Source organism: Pteropus alecto, unplaced genomic scaffold (genome assembly GCF_000325575.1).
Source record: "Pteropus alecto unplaced genomic scaffold, ASM32557v1 scaffold33, whole genome shotgun sequence".
NCBI classification, from domain to species: Eukaryota; Metazoa; Chordata; class Mammalia; order Chiroptera; family Pteropodidae; genus Pteropus; species Pteropus alecto.
Genome location: NW_006435762.1, coordinates 786,219 through 805,432, shown reverse-complemented (window position 1 = coordinate 805,432; position 19,214 = coordinate 786,219). Strand labels below are relative to the sequence as shown.

General features: G+C 33.3%; 1 protein-coding gene across 1 annotated transcript in view; it reads left to right on the top strand.

Annotated features, from left to right (window-relative positions):
* ZBBX (zinc finger B-box domain containing) overlaps positions 1–19,214 on the top strand; it is a 94,680-nt gene that overhangs the window by 12,371 nt on the left and 63,095 nt on the right. Inside the window, exons 4-7 of the mRNA XM_006910801.2 lie at positions 416–506; positions 6,737–6,785; positions 7,694–7,803; positions 13,075–13,170. Of these exons, the coding sequence (XP_006910863.1) occupies positions 416–506; positions 6,737–6,785; positions 7,694–7,803; positions 13,075–13,170 (346 nt within the window). The remainder of the gene's footprint in view (positions 1–415; positions 507–6,736; positions 6,786–7,693; positions 7,804–13,074; positions 13,171–19,214) is intronic.

Sequence of the window (19,214 nt, the reverse complement as noted above, 5' to 3'; positions counted from 1 at the left end):
CTTAAGGAATTGATCACTTAGTAGATTTGCTGAATATTTTTGGTTATTGTTTTGCTTCCTTTTTCTCTTTAGATTTACAGAACCTTAGCTTTAAAAACTGTAGGACAATCTATAAAATTTTCCTATAAATCAGTAAAACTGTAGTCATTATAAATATCTGAACAGTGGCATTCTTCATCTGTTTGGACATTTCACTTTTATTCATTTCCTCTCAAAAGTTCCAAATATGGTAGAGCTATATTTTAGAATTACTGAGGACATTGTGGCATTATTGATATTTCATTTTCATTTTGTATCTGTTACATGTTAACAACTGAATTTCCATTTCCTGAAACAGGAAAAATACATTTGTTTTCATTAAAAGGAGATATGTATTTAGTAATTACATTTTGTCTTCTGTTTATATGTATTGAAGGTCAAGTGGATATCACTGGAAATCTGGAAAAGTGGGCAAATTGGATAATCAATCACATCTAATGTCACAAAATAAAGGAAATGTTATTAAGGTAAGAAAATACTATTTGATTCTCAGATGATTTGCTAAGCAAGAAGATATAAATTATTTTTTCAGATCTTGCATTCCCTTCTATACTTAAGAACTTATTACTCTTATTTTAACAACTTTGCATGTTATTGGATTTTGATTAAATTAAATTTTATAGGTTATATACAACTTTCATTATTCAGGTATGTTTTTGTTTTTCATCTGCAAGTTAATTTTTAGAAATTCACCTTAAGCTGAATTGTCTTAAGCCAATTTTTTCCATTCAGTTCAGTTCTAGTTTCAAGTATGTGAGATAGAACTATATAGTTCTGTGTTAAGGTGAAAGCTGTTATTTGACGTAACAAAGGACAGATTTTAATTCTGCATTTTTATTATATCACATTTGTTTAATGTGTTTATGTTCTTCTTAAATAATAATTATTATTCAAATATTGTTGATTCCATGTGTGAAGATATCAACTTACAGGTTTCCCAGCTATAGAATTGCTTTATCTTTACTATGTATTGTGAAATATAACATTACATTATATGTGCCATTGAAACTAAATAAGTGTCTTTCTTTAAAGAAAACTGTTTTGCTTCTGGATTCTTTAGTACAAGATCCGTGACCTTGTAAGTTTTAAGTTATATAGCTTTTTCCTTTTTATATACCTATCATTAAACTTTCAATGGGCATTTGGCATCTATAAACATCTTACTTGGTGCTTCTAAACTTTTTGGCTTTGAAAAAGCATTTTATTCTTTAAATGTCATTCTCTTACTGAAATATGTTTCTTTAATTTTTTGGATTAAAAGTTTTATAGACCACTTTCTATTTTTTATTATTTTCTGAGATAGTGTTCCATGTTTCAGATGTTATTGTAAATATATTAAAAATGCTGACTTGTGATTATTGACTTATTTATTCAATAACATTTAAGTGCCTTCTTTGTCATTTAGTGAATTACCCTTATTCTTAAGAAGATCCTAATCTAATGTGAAAAGTTATGCATATATGAAAATATTTATAAAAAAGTCAGTATGTAATTTTTGCCATAACTATTTAGTAGATAAACCGTCTGTGCTTTGGAAATAATGGTTTAGTTCTACAAATATTTAAGAGTCTACTAGAAGTATTTGTAAGGAAAAATAAATGAAAAAATCATAATATCAGTCCCCACAAACCTCATAATTGAGTAGGAGGATGAAAACTTGGGGGCTTGGGGAGATGTGGAAGGTGATGTAGAAGGCAAACTAGGTCTGGAGGGAAGGCCCTGAATACCAGATTCAGGAGTCTCGAGTTTTTCATTGGGTGAATGGAATTCCCTGACAGCTTTGGAGCAGGAGCATAGCAAGACTAAGATGATGACTTATGATGTTCGATTTTGTTCAAATATCTGGTACATTTGGAGTTAATGAATATAGAGCGAATACTATCCAAACTATCATATCAATAAATATCAATAATTTATTTTGAGCATAGATTTTCTACCCATGAACTCTTTATTTATTTACAAATAGAATTTATATATATACTTGTTTACTAATCTATCACATGCATCATAAAACAAAGTATGGAAATTAATCAAGGATACTATAAACACTAATAGTTATTTCTTTTGCACTCTCTGGCCTTTCTTTGAACTCAGGGCATGCATACATGCAGCTTTGGAGGCCACTGGTCTAGAAACAGGGGGACTATTTAGAAGACTATTAAAATAATCTAGAGGTCAGATGAGAAGAGTTTGAATTAGAATGTAACAGAAGAAATATAACGGAAAATATGGAACTGGAAAACAGAAACAAAAGGAGGAAGTCAAATATATAACTAATATTTCAGGCCTGATTGACTAAGAGATAGAATAAAGAAGGAAGTTAGAAAAAAAGTTCCGGGGTATAGATTTAGACCTCTCTCCTTTCCTCCCTCTCTTCCTCTCTGCCTCCCTCCCTTCCTTCCATCCTCTTTCTTTTCTTCCTTTCTTTTTGTTTTTCCCAGCTTTACTGAGATATAATTGACAAAATTGTAAAAGAGTGGACAAAATGATTTGATAATGTATACATTGTGAAAGGATCCTCCCACATGGAGTTAATTAACACATACATTACCTCACATATTTCTGTTGTATGTATGAGAACATATAAGTTCTACCCTCTTAGCAAATTCCAAGGAGAGTTTTATTTGAATTCTCGTGTTAGTTGAAGCTGAGAGAGTAAATGAACTTGATAAGAATTTATAAAAAGGAGAAGAAAGGTATAAAGAAAAAAGTTCAGGAAAGGCAGCTGTGAAGGATAAAACTCAAGGAATATGGAGGCACATAGAACTTTAATATTTACTCACTATCTGTTTTATACTAGTCAACAGTATAAGCTGCTGTTCTTATTTTATTTCATTAAGTATTTACAACACTTTTAAAAGGCACCTTTTAGTATTCCAGTTCCACAGATGAAGTAATTTTACATCAAATGAGTTAAATAACTTGCTCAAGGTCAAGTGTCAGGGCCAAGATTTGGAAGAAAAGCTTTTCATGCTGGTTCTAAGGTACTTTGCCAGCTTTGAGGTAAAGGGAGCCTGAGAAGAGAAAGAATGGTAAGAGTAGAATCAAAGTAAGGTAATTTCATAAAAGAAGTAAAGAAGGATATTTTTAGAAAATATGAAGTCAGCATTGTCTGATACACTGTGTAGAGGAAAATGTTTTGAGTACAGTGTTTCTCCATAGGGGACAATTTCCCCCTAGACATTTTTAGTTATTATCACTGAGAGGCTTCTTTTTTTTTTTGTTTTTGCTAATGGTATGTAATGGCTACAGGTCAGAGATGCTGCTGTACATCCTACAATGCACTGGACAGCCTCACAACAAAGAATTATCTTGGCCATGATCAAGAAACCCTATGTTAGACTGTATTGATTAAATTCCTCACTCATTCCATTAGCTTTGTGATTTTAGGCAAGTCATTTAACCTTTCCAAGTTTCTGTTACCATGTTTGTAAACATGGATAACAATACTTGTTTAACTACTTCACAGTTTTCAGCAATGTATGAGATAATAGGAGTGAAACCAATTGTAACATTAACTGAAAATTACATTAGAATGTCTACTTATGGAGAATGAGGATTTCTAGAAATACTACATTTGATTTGATGATTGGGTTATTAGACGTAAAAATATTTTTCAGTTATTGAACAGGGAAGATGGGTTGCAATGAGTAGACTGATGATGCAGTGAACGTGAGAACAGAAGGTGACCTCTCAAGGATTTAACAGGATTAAGGAAGGACTTTATTTTTTAATTTTTATTTTAGAGTCAGGGAGAAAATGTGAGTCAGATTGTAGCTGAGGGATAGACTCACTAGTGGAGGAAAGACTGGGTATGCAAATGAAAGAGGTGCCAATTGTTGGGGTCTCATTAAGAAGCCCTTAATCAAAAAAAGGAGGGCTCACTTTCTCTGAGATCAGAAAGGTGGAAGAGAGAACCGATGGTGATAAAGGAAAAATTTTAGAAGTTTCATTTGACAGATGAGGCAAGAAGCAGTGGAAAACTCTTAAAGGGAAAATTTTGACTTTCTTAGTAAATTTAAAGGCAAGATCATTTGCTCAGATTAAGGAAGGAAAATGGGGTAAATTTGAATTCTTTGGAATGGAAAAGGTTTGGAGCAGCCACTGTGGAAATCGTGATCGAGGTTTAGCAGCAAACAAGTAAATAGGTTGCTGAAGAGCCATCAGAGCCCATTGGAGTTGTTCAGCATTTATTTGTAGGGGACTCAGTTAATATTATTTCATCACAATGGTAGGTATAGATATGGGAGGTCTAGGAGGAAGGAGGTAAGGTGATTGTGATTAGTACTGGGAAAGTCTTTGAGTTTGGGATTTTGAAGGTGTGGCCATTTAGATTGCTGCTTAGGTTCAAGGTTTTGTCATAATGGTCAGGTGGCTGAAGAGGCACTTAGGTATTCATAGCAGTCAGCATGTTGGAGAGTTTTTCAGCATCAGGATGTCAGGTGAACATGGATATTGAAGTCCCCACGATCACACCCAGAAATATGATAGAGAGAAATACTGAGCAGATTGCTGAAGTTCGGGTGGAAGAAGATCCAGATACTGATAAAAGCAATAAGTGGATGGTGAGGTCCTTCAGTAGAGGCAATTTTGCTGAATGATAAGAACAGAACAATTTTCTGGAAGCAGCACTGAGGAACAAACAGAGAGAAAAATTTTCTTCTTTCCTGGTGAGTGAAAGAGAGTAGAAATGGAGCTAGTTCCTCTGGAGAGTTCTGTGGAGGAGGTTGTGTTTGAGGAAAGGTAGGTCCAGTTAACGTGAACTTTTGGAAGACATATGTTTAAGAGAGATTTAAGGCATAAGATAGTTAAATGACTATTTAATAACGGCTCCATGGAATGGCAGAGGAGCCTGGATGGCAGGATAAGCAATAGAGAATGGCAAAGGTTAAGTAGCTAATTGGATTTAGAATGAGACTATTTGAAGTGGTGGCTTATGGGAGGAGTGTGGGCCCTGCATGGCAGATGAGGGCATTGGTGGGAATTTGGAGGCATCCGTGAATGCCAGGGAGAGTGATGATGATGGCATAGTTTGACCCCAGTGGCCCAGATAATATGTCTGTGTGGTAGAGCCACTAAGCTGCCTTGGCCCCTGATGGCACCCCTTCAGCTTCTGCTGGTGTAGGAATAAGTGGGTTAATAAGGCATAGGCTTTAGTATACTGAATTCACATTTAATTCAGTATACATATACATTTAGTATATATATATATGCATAATGCATGTATGTGTATACCCATATATATATATATGTGTGTGTGTATACATATATTGATATGTGTTTGTGTGTGTTTTTGTGTGTGTGTGTGTGTGTGTGTGTCCCTGGTCCAGCCTTATTCCACCCTCAACTCTTTCCTAAACAGATAAAAATTAGACTTAGGAGGTAATTCTATTTGCCTAAAAATAGAAGCTAGCTATTAGTTCATTGAAATATTTTTATGCACTTTGAACCATTTGAAGTAAATCTGACTATATTTAGCAGAAAAATGCTCTTCATAATAATAAAAACAAATTATAAAATTTCCTAAATAATGGGTTCAGTTTGCTTTGGAAAATCCATTCTACCCAGGTCACCTATAACCACATAGATCTTGTTGCAATTCAGGCGTATTATTAAGGTAATAATATTGGATAATTTGGTTATGAAAAATGAGATTAAATTATCTATAACTTGTATAACATTGCCAGTTTAAAAATAAAAGTGTGATTCACCAAAATTTGATTTCTTCAGTGCTATTTTCTTTTCTGCTGTTTGGTACATAGCATCTAAGTGGCTACTTAAAAGAATGTGAACAATAAATGCCCTTTTGAAGCAAAACCACTAGATTCACTGAGAATAATTAGGCCTAACTTTTCAGATGACTGCAGTTGGTACAGCTGTAGACAGAGAGGCAACCATTGTCCTCATATTCTCGTGTACAAATTGGGCAATTGAACATGTAAATTGCAAATTGAAAACTAGGCATGAATTGACAGTGTCTGCCTAAATTTGTACCATCCTCCATGCTTGTTTGTGTACTTTGAATGTTGGTTTTAATAAGACCAAGCCAGTTACATGCAATTGGCAAGTCTGTTTTAATTTTTTTAAATCTTAAGATCTAAGTGTTTTAAGTGATTATTTATCTGAAATACCTAGCAGTGAGTCTTATATACACATTTTTTTTTTTGTCTACAACTTGGGAAAGTTGGGGATCACAAATAACATATTTGAAGGGTAAGTCTATGATGCTTAAACACTTGGTTCTCTAAATTAGGCAAATAAGAATAATATTGGCTTGTGTAGTTATGTAAGCAGAGAAGGTTAGTCAGAATTCAGTTTAGATTCAGTCTACACAAATTTAGACTTTGTGTCTTTTAGAAAGATCAGAAATAGAAAAGCCTTTACAATATTTGAATAGTAGTGCTTTCTTAAAATCATTTCATAATGATATATAATGATTTTTGTTTAAAAATAAATAATTTATGGCATGTTTAAAAAACTTTTTTATATATTTCAAGTATTTTCTTTACAGGAATTTTAAAGATCTATGTATGCTTTAATGATGATCTATTAATTTTACATTATTCTTTCAAAATGTTTGTTTTGTTCAAGGTACACCAAAATGTTATAGATTTCTAAATATTTTTGTTAATAACTTAAACTTTCTTTGACTAAGAGAATGTATACCTGACAAATAGTATCTATTTCATTAATACAGCCTTCTGCTGGAAAAGTGAAATTGAAATTACTGAAGGAGCAGCTTCAAGGTAAACAGTTTACCACTGTATTATTAGCTTCTATAGATACAATTTCTTTTCTTTTGCATTTGAATGACATAGAAAATTAAAGTGCTAGAATTGTTCATGCAATATAAAGTTTCTAAACCCCCCAAATGATGACTCTTTATCTCTGATATTCAAAATGCATTTTATTTATGTATTTTTGTGGGGGGAGGGGCCTCATTTCATGTCAAACAAATGTCAATTTAAAATATGATTATAATGTAGTGTTTTTCAAAGGTGAGGACTTTCATAGCACTGGTCCTTAGAGTTTGTTGATAAACTCTTTTAACCAGGAAGAGAATTTAGCACTATAAAATTATAAATTGAAACTTTTTGGAAATTAAGGGCATATTGAAACATTCCTTTATATTTTAATACATCTTGACAATAGCAAAAACCATAATCAATTTTGAATGTATAATAATTCCAAAAGAAATAAGATTTTTTATAGAGGATAAACATATTTAATTTGAATAGTTAAGATAATTTGGTAGAACGAGTTCTAGAAATACATATAACATTTATTATAGAAGATGGTCTTTGTGGGCTTCAGTTTGATCCAGAGATGGGACAGAATGCCATAAGAATTCTATCAAGAGCATAGTTTTTAACTATTACTTTCTGTATTACATTTTATATGTCTAGATGAAATGAGTTTTAAGCAGAGTGGCTATAGGTAGATGTGTGTGGCCCTGCGGTCACAGGGGACAGGAGAGGGACTGTGGGATCCCCAGCCTACAGGGAGGATTAGACTTGGCTACATGCCATTTTTACTGGGCAACTAATATTTAAATATTATTTGAGAATTTAGAAATATGCATAATTTCATTACTTTATCAATCAGAAAACTAAACATCGTATTTTAAAGTAATTACTCTGATTTTTCCTTCCAGGGACAGTGAAACAGCCACTTAATTATAAAATGGCAAATTCCTTTGAAAGTGAAAAACCCAGGAAAAAAGGGAAGATCTGTGGACAGTGTGAGAACAAAGCTGCTTTGCTAGTACGTATAGTATAATAAGATATTGGCAAAGAACCTTCATGTGGTCTCAGGCACCCCTCCCAACTTAACCTGCTTTAGTAGCCATATACTTCCCCAGAAGTATATGGGGAAGGCCACCAACACACTGAATCTCATCTTCTCATTCCTGTTTACGGTAGCTCCGTAACTCTCATCCTCTGCATTGGATCGTGCCTGTCAGCACACAGACATGCTGCAGTGTCTCCCATCTAAAACCAAAAGCAAATCCACAGCAAACAATCTCCTTCGACCCCTGCATTTCCTTCCCTCTGTATCTCTTTTGGTAACACTGCTATAGAGTTGGCTGTACTTGCCGTCAAAATGTTCTTTCTCTCTTTTTATTGAGGAATAGTTTACTTACTGTGAAGTGGACAGATCTTAAATGTACAATTAGACGCCTTTTGACAAGTGTCTATATCCCCATCAAGATAATAAAATCCCTTGTGCCTTTTCCAATTAGTCTCCGCCACAAAGGCGACCATTGTTCTGGTTTTTAGCACCATACATGTAGTGATCTCTGTTCTTGAAATTTATGGAAATGGAATGATATGGTACATATTTTTTATGTGGAAGATTTCTTTTGTTCCATGTGGACATTCATTCATGTTACATTTATCAATAGTTTGTTTTACTGAGTAGTATTCCATTGTAGAGACATGCTAAAATTTGTTTATTCATTCACACATTGAATGACATTTGGTTGTTTCAGTTTTTTTCATATTATGTTTAAGACTCTTGTGGATATTTGTGTTCAAGTCTCCCCACCAAATTATTTTTTCTTTCCTTAAAAGTTATGAAGTGAGATTGAAAAAAAAAGCTATAAAAAATAATGCTTTCTGACAACTCTCTAACTTTTCATCAGTGCCAATTTCATCAACTTAAAAAAAAAATTATGGTGAAACGTACCACAATTTAAGTTACTATTTTAGTCATTTTAAGTGCATGGTTCAGTGGCATTAAGCACCATTCCTGTGGTGGAATAATATACATAAAATTTAACATTTTAAATATTTTTAAGTGTAAAGATCAGTGACATTAAGTACATTCACATTGTTGTGCAACCATCATCACCATCCATCTACAGAACTCTTTCAACTTGCAGAACTGAAATTCTGTCCTCAGTAAACAATAAGTCCCATTCCTTCCTCTGCTAGCCCTTGACAACCACCATTCAACTTTCTGTCTCTGAATTCAACAACTCTAGGTGTCTCGTATAAGTGGAACTATATAGTATTTGTTTTGTTGTCAGTATACAGTATTGTCCTTATTTCACTTATTTCACTTAGCATAATATCTTCAAAGTTCATTCATGTTGTAACATGTATTAGAATTTCCTTCTTTTTTAAGTGTGAATTTTATTCCATTGTACATGTTTTCCCCATTTTGTTTATACATTGATCCATTGATGGACACTGGGTTGCTTCCACCATTTGGTTATTGTGAATAATGCTGCTGTGAACATTAATACACTATATCTATCCAAGTTTTCATTCTCAATTATTTTGGGTATATACCCAGAAGAGAAATTGCTAAATTCCTATTCTCTCTTTAACCCTCTCCATTCAGTAATAGGTTGGCACTGCTGTGCACAACTATCAAGGTCACCAGTGACTCCCACATTCTTAAATGCAGGGATCAATTCTCAGTTCTTATCTTAATCTATCACTAATATTTGATACAGTATTCCTCTCCTCTCTTATGACTCTTCACTTGGCTTCCTCTGAAATACCGTTCTGTCTTGGTTTCATTTTACTTTGCTAGCTGTCCCTTCTCAATTTTTTTTGTTGGTTTTCTGTATTCTTGATTCCTTAACATTGGAATGACACAGAGCTCAGTCCTTAGACCTCTTCTTTAGTCTGTCTATACTTACTCTTTAGGTAATTTTGTTCACTCTCCTGGCTTTAAAGACTATTTCTACTTTATTGGTTCTTAGATTTACATCTCTAACTCCTACCTCTCCCCTGAACTTTGAACTCAAACTGCCTAATTAATACCTCTGCTTGTATGTCAAACAGGAATCACTAACTTACCATGTTCAAAACCAAACTTCAATTTATCTCCAACAAACTTTCTCTCTCCACGGGCTCCTCATATCAAAAAGGTCATCTCAAATGTTACCTACCCTGACAACTCTTTATAAAATGGCAACAGCTCAGTTGCACTTTGTAAAGCCGCTTCATTCATCTACACAGAGTTATTACCCTTTAATGTATATTTATTTGTTTATTTTTTCCACCTACCTATAATGTGAACTTTGTGAGAGTAGGGATTTTGTTTTATTCACTGCTCTGTACTACTGACTAGAATTGTGCCTGGTATTTAGTAAGTACTCAACAAATAGTTTTTGAATGAACCATTTCTTTCAAAGTAGGTTGTGGTCATGTTAAAGTCTGAGGTTATTCTGTTTTTAGCTTTCATTGCTCTAGATGATAATGCTGATTGGATAATTAGAGTCAGCCTTCCTATATCTTACGATAGGGCCAAATGAGGGAAAAATTGTGTGTTGGGATAAGAGTTAAGACCTCGTGTTTTGGGGCATTTGAATCTCAACTTACCTGTTATTAACTATGTGACCTTTAACAAATGACTTAATTTTTTTTATATTTCTGTTTTTTCATTTGTAAATTGGACTAATGTGGATACCAGATTCTTCAAAGTTATTGAAGATAAAGAGTTAAGGCATGTGAAGTATTTAGCATTGTGTCTGATATATTGAGAGGAGACACATAAATTGTGTGTTTTTTGTTTTTGGCACATTTTCTTATGTTCCAATGGTAAAAATAAAATCCCAAACTTCCAAATTTCACATTTTTTAAAAGAAGTTACAGTAGTTTTATGCTGTCTCTATATGGCAAAAGTGAAATACACAGTTAAAAATTGTATATTAATTTGGCAAATGTGGGTAATTTAACTCAAATGGGTTCTGAAGGCAGGTACAACTGATCTAGCCTTTATCAAATAAAAAAATGTTTGCTAAAACTTTATTTGGATATTCTGTCATTGAAGAAGCATCTATGATGGAATGGAGTCCTAATCTATGTTTTTAGTATGTTCCTACCAGTTATACAAACTGCCTAAAAAGATTTTCCACCTGGCGATCATTTTAGCCCAATTTAAATCCATATACGCTTGTATAATGAAATACATAAACTTACTCTGCAACTCCAGCTTTGATCTTCCAGTCCACAGCGTCTGTTTGGCTATTCTCATTAAAGACCTGTTGTTAACAAATAGTTGGCTTAGAATTATGTGTTAAAACTGATTTTTAGTCTTCTATATTACATTGTGAAACACTGCCAAATATTTATAAGAAATTTATTAAAATATTAGCTGATATGTTAAATAAAAATTATGCAGAATACATTTTGAAATCTACATTAATATAATAGTACTGCCATTTATGTATGTGAAATTAAAGCTTTTTAATTGATTTTGCACTTGAAAAATTATGGATTTAGATAATGTGTTTACTACCATTTCTCTAAGAGACTAGCTCTTGAGACAAGAGTTGAAAAGGTAGGACTAGTATCCATACTAGTGATAGTGTTTATTTTTCTTCAGATTAACTTAAAAATCCAGTGCTATATAGCTAATCACATTTGAAAAGTTATATTTGGATTTCGACAAATACCAGACCATGCCGTCATTTGAAATATTGGATTTTATTTTATGCAGATTTTATTATTTTTTTCCCAATAAATGATTAGTACTGCAATTAATGGTCAGCGACAGATTTAATGATTAGTAATACAGGTTCTGGGTAAAAGCTTGAGCTTTGGTTCAGACTATGGGGTTGAGATCCTGGCTCTATTAGCTGCACTATTGGACAAATTCCCAATTATTACGGTCTCTTGTTACCTCATCTTCACAATGGAGATACATTGATCATTCTAACTTGAGAGGGTTGTTGTGAAGATGAGATGAGATGAAAAATATGAAGCCTTAGAATAGTAAGTGCTCACTAAATGTGGTGAATATTGTTATTTGATTCTAGCCTTTCATTTTAGTTTTATTATAGTTACATAAAATTTATCACTCTTCTAACTTTTTTAGTGTAGTCATCATTTTATATCTAATAAAGTGGGCTACATTATTGGAGACTTATAATATAATGTAATGATTTTCAAAAATTAATGGGCTAAGGTCTATTGGATTTTTAGTAAGAATTTAGTCTACTTTTCTATGTCCTATACATTCTAGTGCCTTGTTACTCAGTGGGTGGTCTGTGCACCAGCTACTTCCTGGGCATCACCTGGGAGCTTGTTAGAATGCAACATCTCAGGTAGCATGTCAGACTTCCTGAACCAGAATCTGCATTGCAGTGAAATCTCAGATGATTCATGTGCATGTTACAGTTTGAGAAGCATTACCGTACTGCACATTTCAGTCTGCCGTTGATCAGTACAAAGCAGAAGAGCCTTGCTTTTTGTTATGTTGTAGGCTGCTGAACTGACCAATACAACTGCACAGTAGTAATTTCGCTTGCACTAAAAATTCCATTTCTTTTAACTTTCAGTTTTGCTTGGTACTATCATGAATGGATGAGATGCACAGCATTATTCAATTTATTCCTAATTTTTTAAAAAAATTTATATCTTAATACCACAGAGAATTTGGAAGGTAATATAATCTTGTCCATAATTATTTCACAAGTCATAAACATTGTGACATTTTGATGCAGTTCCATCAGTTTTTTTCCTTATACTTTCTTTCCTTTGAAGGAACTTCTGAGAACACTTTCAAAACAACATTTTGAGAATCATCAATGAAGAAATATTAATCAAGGAAATATATAGGGGCTTTTGGAGGCAAATAGTTTACATATCATTTGAAACTAATTGTGCCCTGTAAATCCATACAGAAAGATAAAAGAATTCCTAAAAAAGAAGTAATTTTGACTCAGAGATAATGCTGTTTAGTTTTTCTCAGGTCAGGACGTTTGACCTGATGCTGCTGATTGTTTTCTGATTTATTCAGAAATTGCACATACACATATACATCTAACACATATATCTAAAACCTTCAGTCTAGCTATTATATTTATTTTGATACAAGAGTAACTTGTTTACAGGTCAGTTTTTCTCAGAGTTAAATCTTAACTGGGACAAATAGTTGTTTAGTTTTCCTTGGATTACTAAGTTCTGATGAAATTTAAGTATGTAATTGGATAAAGATAATAGCAATGATATCTTTATTTAAACATTTTTCTGAAGTCATAAGATTGATTATATAATTTTTAAAATATCTTTTAAGGTATGCCTTGAATGTGGAGAAGATTATTGTTCAGGATGCTTTGCTAAAATTCACCAGAAGGGGGCACTGAAGCTCCATAGAACAACTCTTTTGCAGGTATGACTTTAAAATGCTTTACTGGTAGTGTATTTATAGAATGTTTCAACAAAAAAACATGTAAAACATGCTTAATTATCTAGAATTTAGGATGATTTACATTAATTTTAAAAATATTATTATGTACAGTCTTTACATATATCTTAAAATTATTTTACTGAACACTAATCCGTGTTCTACTTTGCTTTTTAAACTGTTTTAATGTAATTCCTGAAATACTTAGCTTGATCAGAATTTTTAGATCATGCATTTTATCTGTGAACTTGACATTTAAAAATTAGACTATATTTTTATCTATTGTTTTAAGTGAACACATGACTTAAGTGTTATTTCCATCTAATTTATAAATAGAAATCCCATGTTTGCTTTTCATGTTTATTTTTAAAAATTATTCTTTTACTTGTCCTGACTCATTATTATTTAAATAAGCTCGTCTCTCAGGTTTCTACTTTTCCTCCTACACATCAGAAGCTTTTGCTTATCCTCATATAGTCATTGTTTTTTGAAATGCTTAACCTAGAACCATGTCAGATGGTTTTAAAATTGTAATACTTAAGCAACAAATATGGTTAAATGTAGATATGACAATATACAGTTACATTTAATGATACATTGATTTGTCACAGATTTCATTCATTTTACAGTAATTTATTCAACAAATATTCATTGATTACTTTTTAGGAAGCAGGGTTTATGGTAGGCAGTGACCTTACACAGATGAATATAGCACTAGGATCCTGCTCTTAAGGACCTGGGGATAATAGTGAGAACCAGGGACCTTGTGTAATGCATTAAGGATTTTAATATTATCTCAGAGGCAAAGGGATGGAGATGATCAGATCTATATTTAGAAAGATCACTGGTAGATTTAAATCTTTACATGTTACTCGAATATAAACTTTGGTAGCTTTGATGTACCCACAAAGCATAAAATAGGCCTTACTTATATCAATAATTACCAGGTTGGTTACTTTTGAGTGGCTAGTCAATGTTTAGAGCCTTCTGGCAGAAATGATGGAGGAAATAAGAAAAAGGAAATAACTACTACTTGCTATACTCCTCCTTTAGGATGTATAATCGGAGAGTCATAAGAAATAAAAATTAATGTATATATGCAAGTGTACTCGTTAACATAGAAATAACATAGAATTTAACCAAAGGCACTCCCCTTTAAGAGGAAAGTGTAATTACCCCACTGTGAGTTCATATTAGGAATTTTCTCGTCAGTGATTTATTCAGCACATTTTCTGGGTTTTCAGTGAATTTTAGGTACTGTGCTAGGTGGTATGGAAGATAAAGGAGTGAGACATGGCTTCTTCCCTCGATTGCAGTTTTTGACCTTCCAGATTTATCCAAGTTTGCTTCTCTTCTTTCTCTCCCTTCTTCCTCTGTCTTCTCCTTTCCTCTGTGTCTGTCTGTCAGTCTCTCTACACATACACACACACGAGAGAGAGAGAGAGAGAGAGAGAGAGAGAGAGAGAGAGAGAGAGAGAGAGAGAGAGAGAATATTAATTTCAACCTCTTAAATAATTATTTGCAAAACAAAATGCACGAGGGAAATTACTTAGTTATTTTGCTTTGTTCTCATTATTTCCATCACAGCCCTGTCTTTCCTGGTGTTAGGGTCTTGATGCTCTGGTGCCTTGGCCTGATGACCTTGCTCAGCAATGAGTGAATATCTTTCTGTTTAGCTCTCATTAACCAGTCATATGGTGTTTTTAGTTTTCCACCATTTTGGTGACTATCAAAGTCATGAGATTTTTTTTTGTTACTGACTGTTGAATTTATACCTAATCTGAGAAGTTAGGGCAGACATCTGATATATGAATATTAAGCATTACTATATAAAAATCAAGCATTCTAGGCTAACGGTTGCTATACTTTATATTCTTTACTTATGGTGAATTTCTGGTTATTAAAGAAGCATAGCCATATTTGATTGTTGTAAACCATTTAAGCCCCATCTTACAGCCCAGTGAGTCTTTACAAAGTTTACAGTCAATAAGGACTATTTTGTACTGGAATATCTTGTTTTACTTAAGAGATAAATCTCTGAAAAATTGAAGGCAAACTATTACCGTTTCCTTGTTGACTAATGTAATTTCACAGGGCCTTTCTTTTGATTTATGATTGATTTATAGTTGGCAGTAATTCCAGAGATAACAGAAGAGAGGAGGAAAAAACAAACAAAAGGCATTTTGTTGTGAAGTACGACATACACAAAGGGAGATTGGATTCAATAAATCATTAATAGATTCTGATATGTATATTTTCTTAATTAGAATGGAGATTTTCTTAAATGAAAAAGAGACCTTGGGAAGTGGAGAGGTTAGTAATGAGAGAAGAGATAATTGAGGTAAAATTTTCATATTTTCTGGTATGAGGCATTAATATGCAGCCTCTTTACATTTTTTTCTCTCCAAAGGAAGGTATGCTTATATAAATAAGGATGTAAGTGGGAATATATGTTTGCTTGAACATACCTACAGGAAAATAATTACCAGGAAGAATCTGAGTTATCATCAGAGTATAATTTATGCTTACTAACTTTTTGGTAGTTTTTTTTCTTTTAGTTGACAATGACCAGTATTAGCTTTTAGGCTCACACAATCATTCTGTTAATGTTTAGAATAATACAGTATTTTTATTTTATTTATTTTTATTGAGGTATAATTGACATAATATTATATTAGTTTTGGTTCTACAACATAATGATTCAATATTTGTATATACTGCAAAATGATCCCATGTTACCTCTAGTTAATATTCATCACTGTATGTAGTTACAAAAAATATTTTTCTTGTGATAAGGATTTTTAAGATCTACTTTCTTAAAGACTTTCAAATAGGCACAAAGTATTATTAACTACAGTCACCATGCCATACATTACATCCCCATGACTTATTTATTTTATTAACTGGAAGTTTGTACGCTTTAGCTCTCTTCACCCATTTTGTCCACCCCTACCTAGCCTCTCGCAACTACCAATCAGTCCTCTAATATAGTATATTTGTTTCATAGCTAGTCATTTTGGATAATATCATGGTTATTTACTTTGATAATCTTAACATGGGCCGTTTTCTCTGCTGTGCATACTCATATCGTAGATACTACAGTGTGCCACCCAGATCCTCCTCTTCAGGACTGAGATACTCACTTCCCTAGCTGCCTGCAGTGTTGCCTGTGGAAGAACCATAGTTGAGTCTCTTCCCAGGAATTGTCTGTGCTCAAAGAGAACTGCCACTTCTGAGCTTACACTCTGTTCCAAGAAGCAGCTCATTTCCTGGTTCAATTTCTGGTGAATTGCCAGCCATCCACTTGCCTCAGTTAACAACAACTGATGGCCCATCAGTTGTTGCCCTTGGGATTGGCAATTGCATTGAATTCAGACTTTCTCTTTACCAATTCTCCTGTCTTCACTCGTCCACAGGTGTTCTTCTCAGGGTACTCCCAAGTAAAAGTCAAGCAGGCAAATCTCAGGATTTGTTTCCTGGAGAACCTGACCCATGACAGTATGTAAATAAGAGTGAAATGATAAATGTTCGCCTAATTTTAGAGTAATTAAATGCTGCAGTTCAATATATAATATCTTTTTCTTCACTTTCTGAATTCTGGACCAAGTGAGAAATAGATATTAGGTAGAAATCAAAATATCAGTTTTATTATTGATACAATCAGATTTGGTGACTGGCATGAATGTTTAGACAAATTCAGCTTCCCGATATTTCCTTGAATTGAACCTTGTTTTGTATGATTCCCGCCCCCCACCCCCCCCGAAAAAAAAATTATAGGTATTTACCTTTGTAAGGGCAGGGGATATCCAGTAGAACTTCTTAATGGATATCTAGATTGGAATACATCCCTCTGTGGGCAGGCAGCCCTTAGAGAACCTTGAAGGGGCAGAGGTGAACACTTTTTTTTCCTAAAGCCCAACCCATAAGATGGAAATTAAAGGATGGTGAGTAAATGCACCTCAAAATGGAATGATCATAATTAACATGATTTTAACATCCAGGTGATGTAAATATCTTAAATATAATATTACACTTAAGAAAAAATAAAATATTTGAAATATATATAAACAACTGAATATTGGCATGTTTTTCACCTATTTCTTCGATGGGAATAATGCCGTTCCTTGTGTCACACATCTGTATTCATCGTCCTTCAATGTGATTATCACTCTGTACTTTCTCTATTGAGGGTTTTTTTTTTTTTTTTTTACTATATTGTTATTGACTATTCTTTTTTTTATATCTCCTGAAAATTTTTAAATCCTGTAAGGAGAGGGGATCGTTTCTGTCTTGTTCATCACAGTGTTTTCAGTGCTTACTATTCATTCATTTTGAATGAATAAAAATGTAAATAAATCTCTCATGATATAATCAATCTCCAGAAATAATTTAAAACTATATTTTAAGTAGCAAAGTTTATTTTTCTCTGAATTTTTAAAATCAAAATTGGGTAATTAAAAGAATGTATGATATGTTAATGTGTTATATTGGTGAAGGGTTAACAAAAGCCTCTTTAGTATAAGAATTTGATCTTTAGTTAACTTGCTAGCTCTTATCCTGGGAAACAGATAAAGGTAGTAATGTCAGCTATGTTTCTAGACAGTATACGTATGGTAAGTATGACTCTTGATTGGCAAGTTACATCCAAACAGGAGAACTATAAATACTTGGAGTAAGCCATAGCTCCTTGAGTGTGATAAGGCTTGGCAATTGGCATGTGTGCTGTGGCGTTCTGGAAGCCTTGCAGATTAAAACTGACTGGGAGGGAAGATAAGTCTTCTATGTGAGGTATATCCTTTCTCTGTCTGAGCTGTGCTTCTTTGTTAACTGCTGCAAGACTCATCCAAGAAGATGCTGTCCTGTTGGCAAACTGTTTTCTTGTTTTTATCCTCCTGAGGAGACTGACACCAACAATGGTTTGATGACAGTCTTGTGAGTCTGAAAGTTTAGTTAACTCAGGCAGACTCCTTGATTTCCCTTAAGTCTCTAGATTAACCAGAATTAAAAAAAAATAGACTGATGTAGTACCCAAAGGATAAATTAAGAACACTTGTACAGGCATCATTGACAAGAATTTTTTAAAAATAACTTTCTTGAGATATAATTTATATACCATATATTCATTCATTTAAAGTGTACAAGTCATTGGATTTTAGTATGTTCACAGATATGTGCAACTCAGCACAGTTAATTGTAGAACATTTTTATTACCTCAAAAAGAAAATCTTTTGCTACTACTTCCATCCCCCTCTACCTCCCTACTGGTAATCCCTTGGCAACCACTGATCTATTTTCTGTCTTTATAGATTAGCCTATTCTAGACATTTAATGTAAATGGAATCATATATTATTTTGTTTGTTTTTTTAATCTGGCCTTTTTTACTTAGTATATTTTTAAGGCTGGTCTATGTCATGGTATCAGTACTTCATTTATTTTTATGGCTAAAAAACATTCCATTGTACGGTTATACCACATTTTTGTTTATCCATTAATAAATGGATAAAATGGGTAGTTGATGGATATTTGGTTGTTTTCACCTTTTGGCTATTATGAATAATGTTTCTGTGAACATCTGTGTACACAGTTTGTGTGGACATAAGTTTTTATTTCTCTCTTAGCTATACCTTTAGTCATGGAATTGCTTGGTCAAATGGTAACTATCTTTATTGTCTGAGAAACTGCCCAGTGTTTTCTAAAGTGGCTGCTCCATTTTATATTCCCATCAGCAGTGTGAGAGTTCTGATTGCTCTATGTCCCAGCCAATACTTATCTGTCTTTTTGATTCTAGCATCTTAGTTGGCACGACACAGTATCTTGCTATAATTTTGATTTGCATTTCTCTGGTGACTAACGATGTTGAACATCTTTTTATCTGCTCATTGGCCAGTTGTATATCTTCCTAGAAGAAAAGTTGACAAGAATTTTTGTGAAGAATAAGAGATGGGATAGTTTAATAGCCTGCACTTCACTGAAACTGTATCTGTGGTGATGACCTTTTAGATGCCAGCACTAAGAAAAGCTAGGGAAA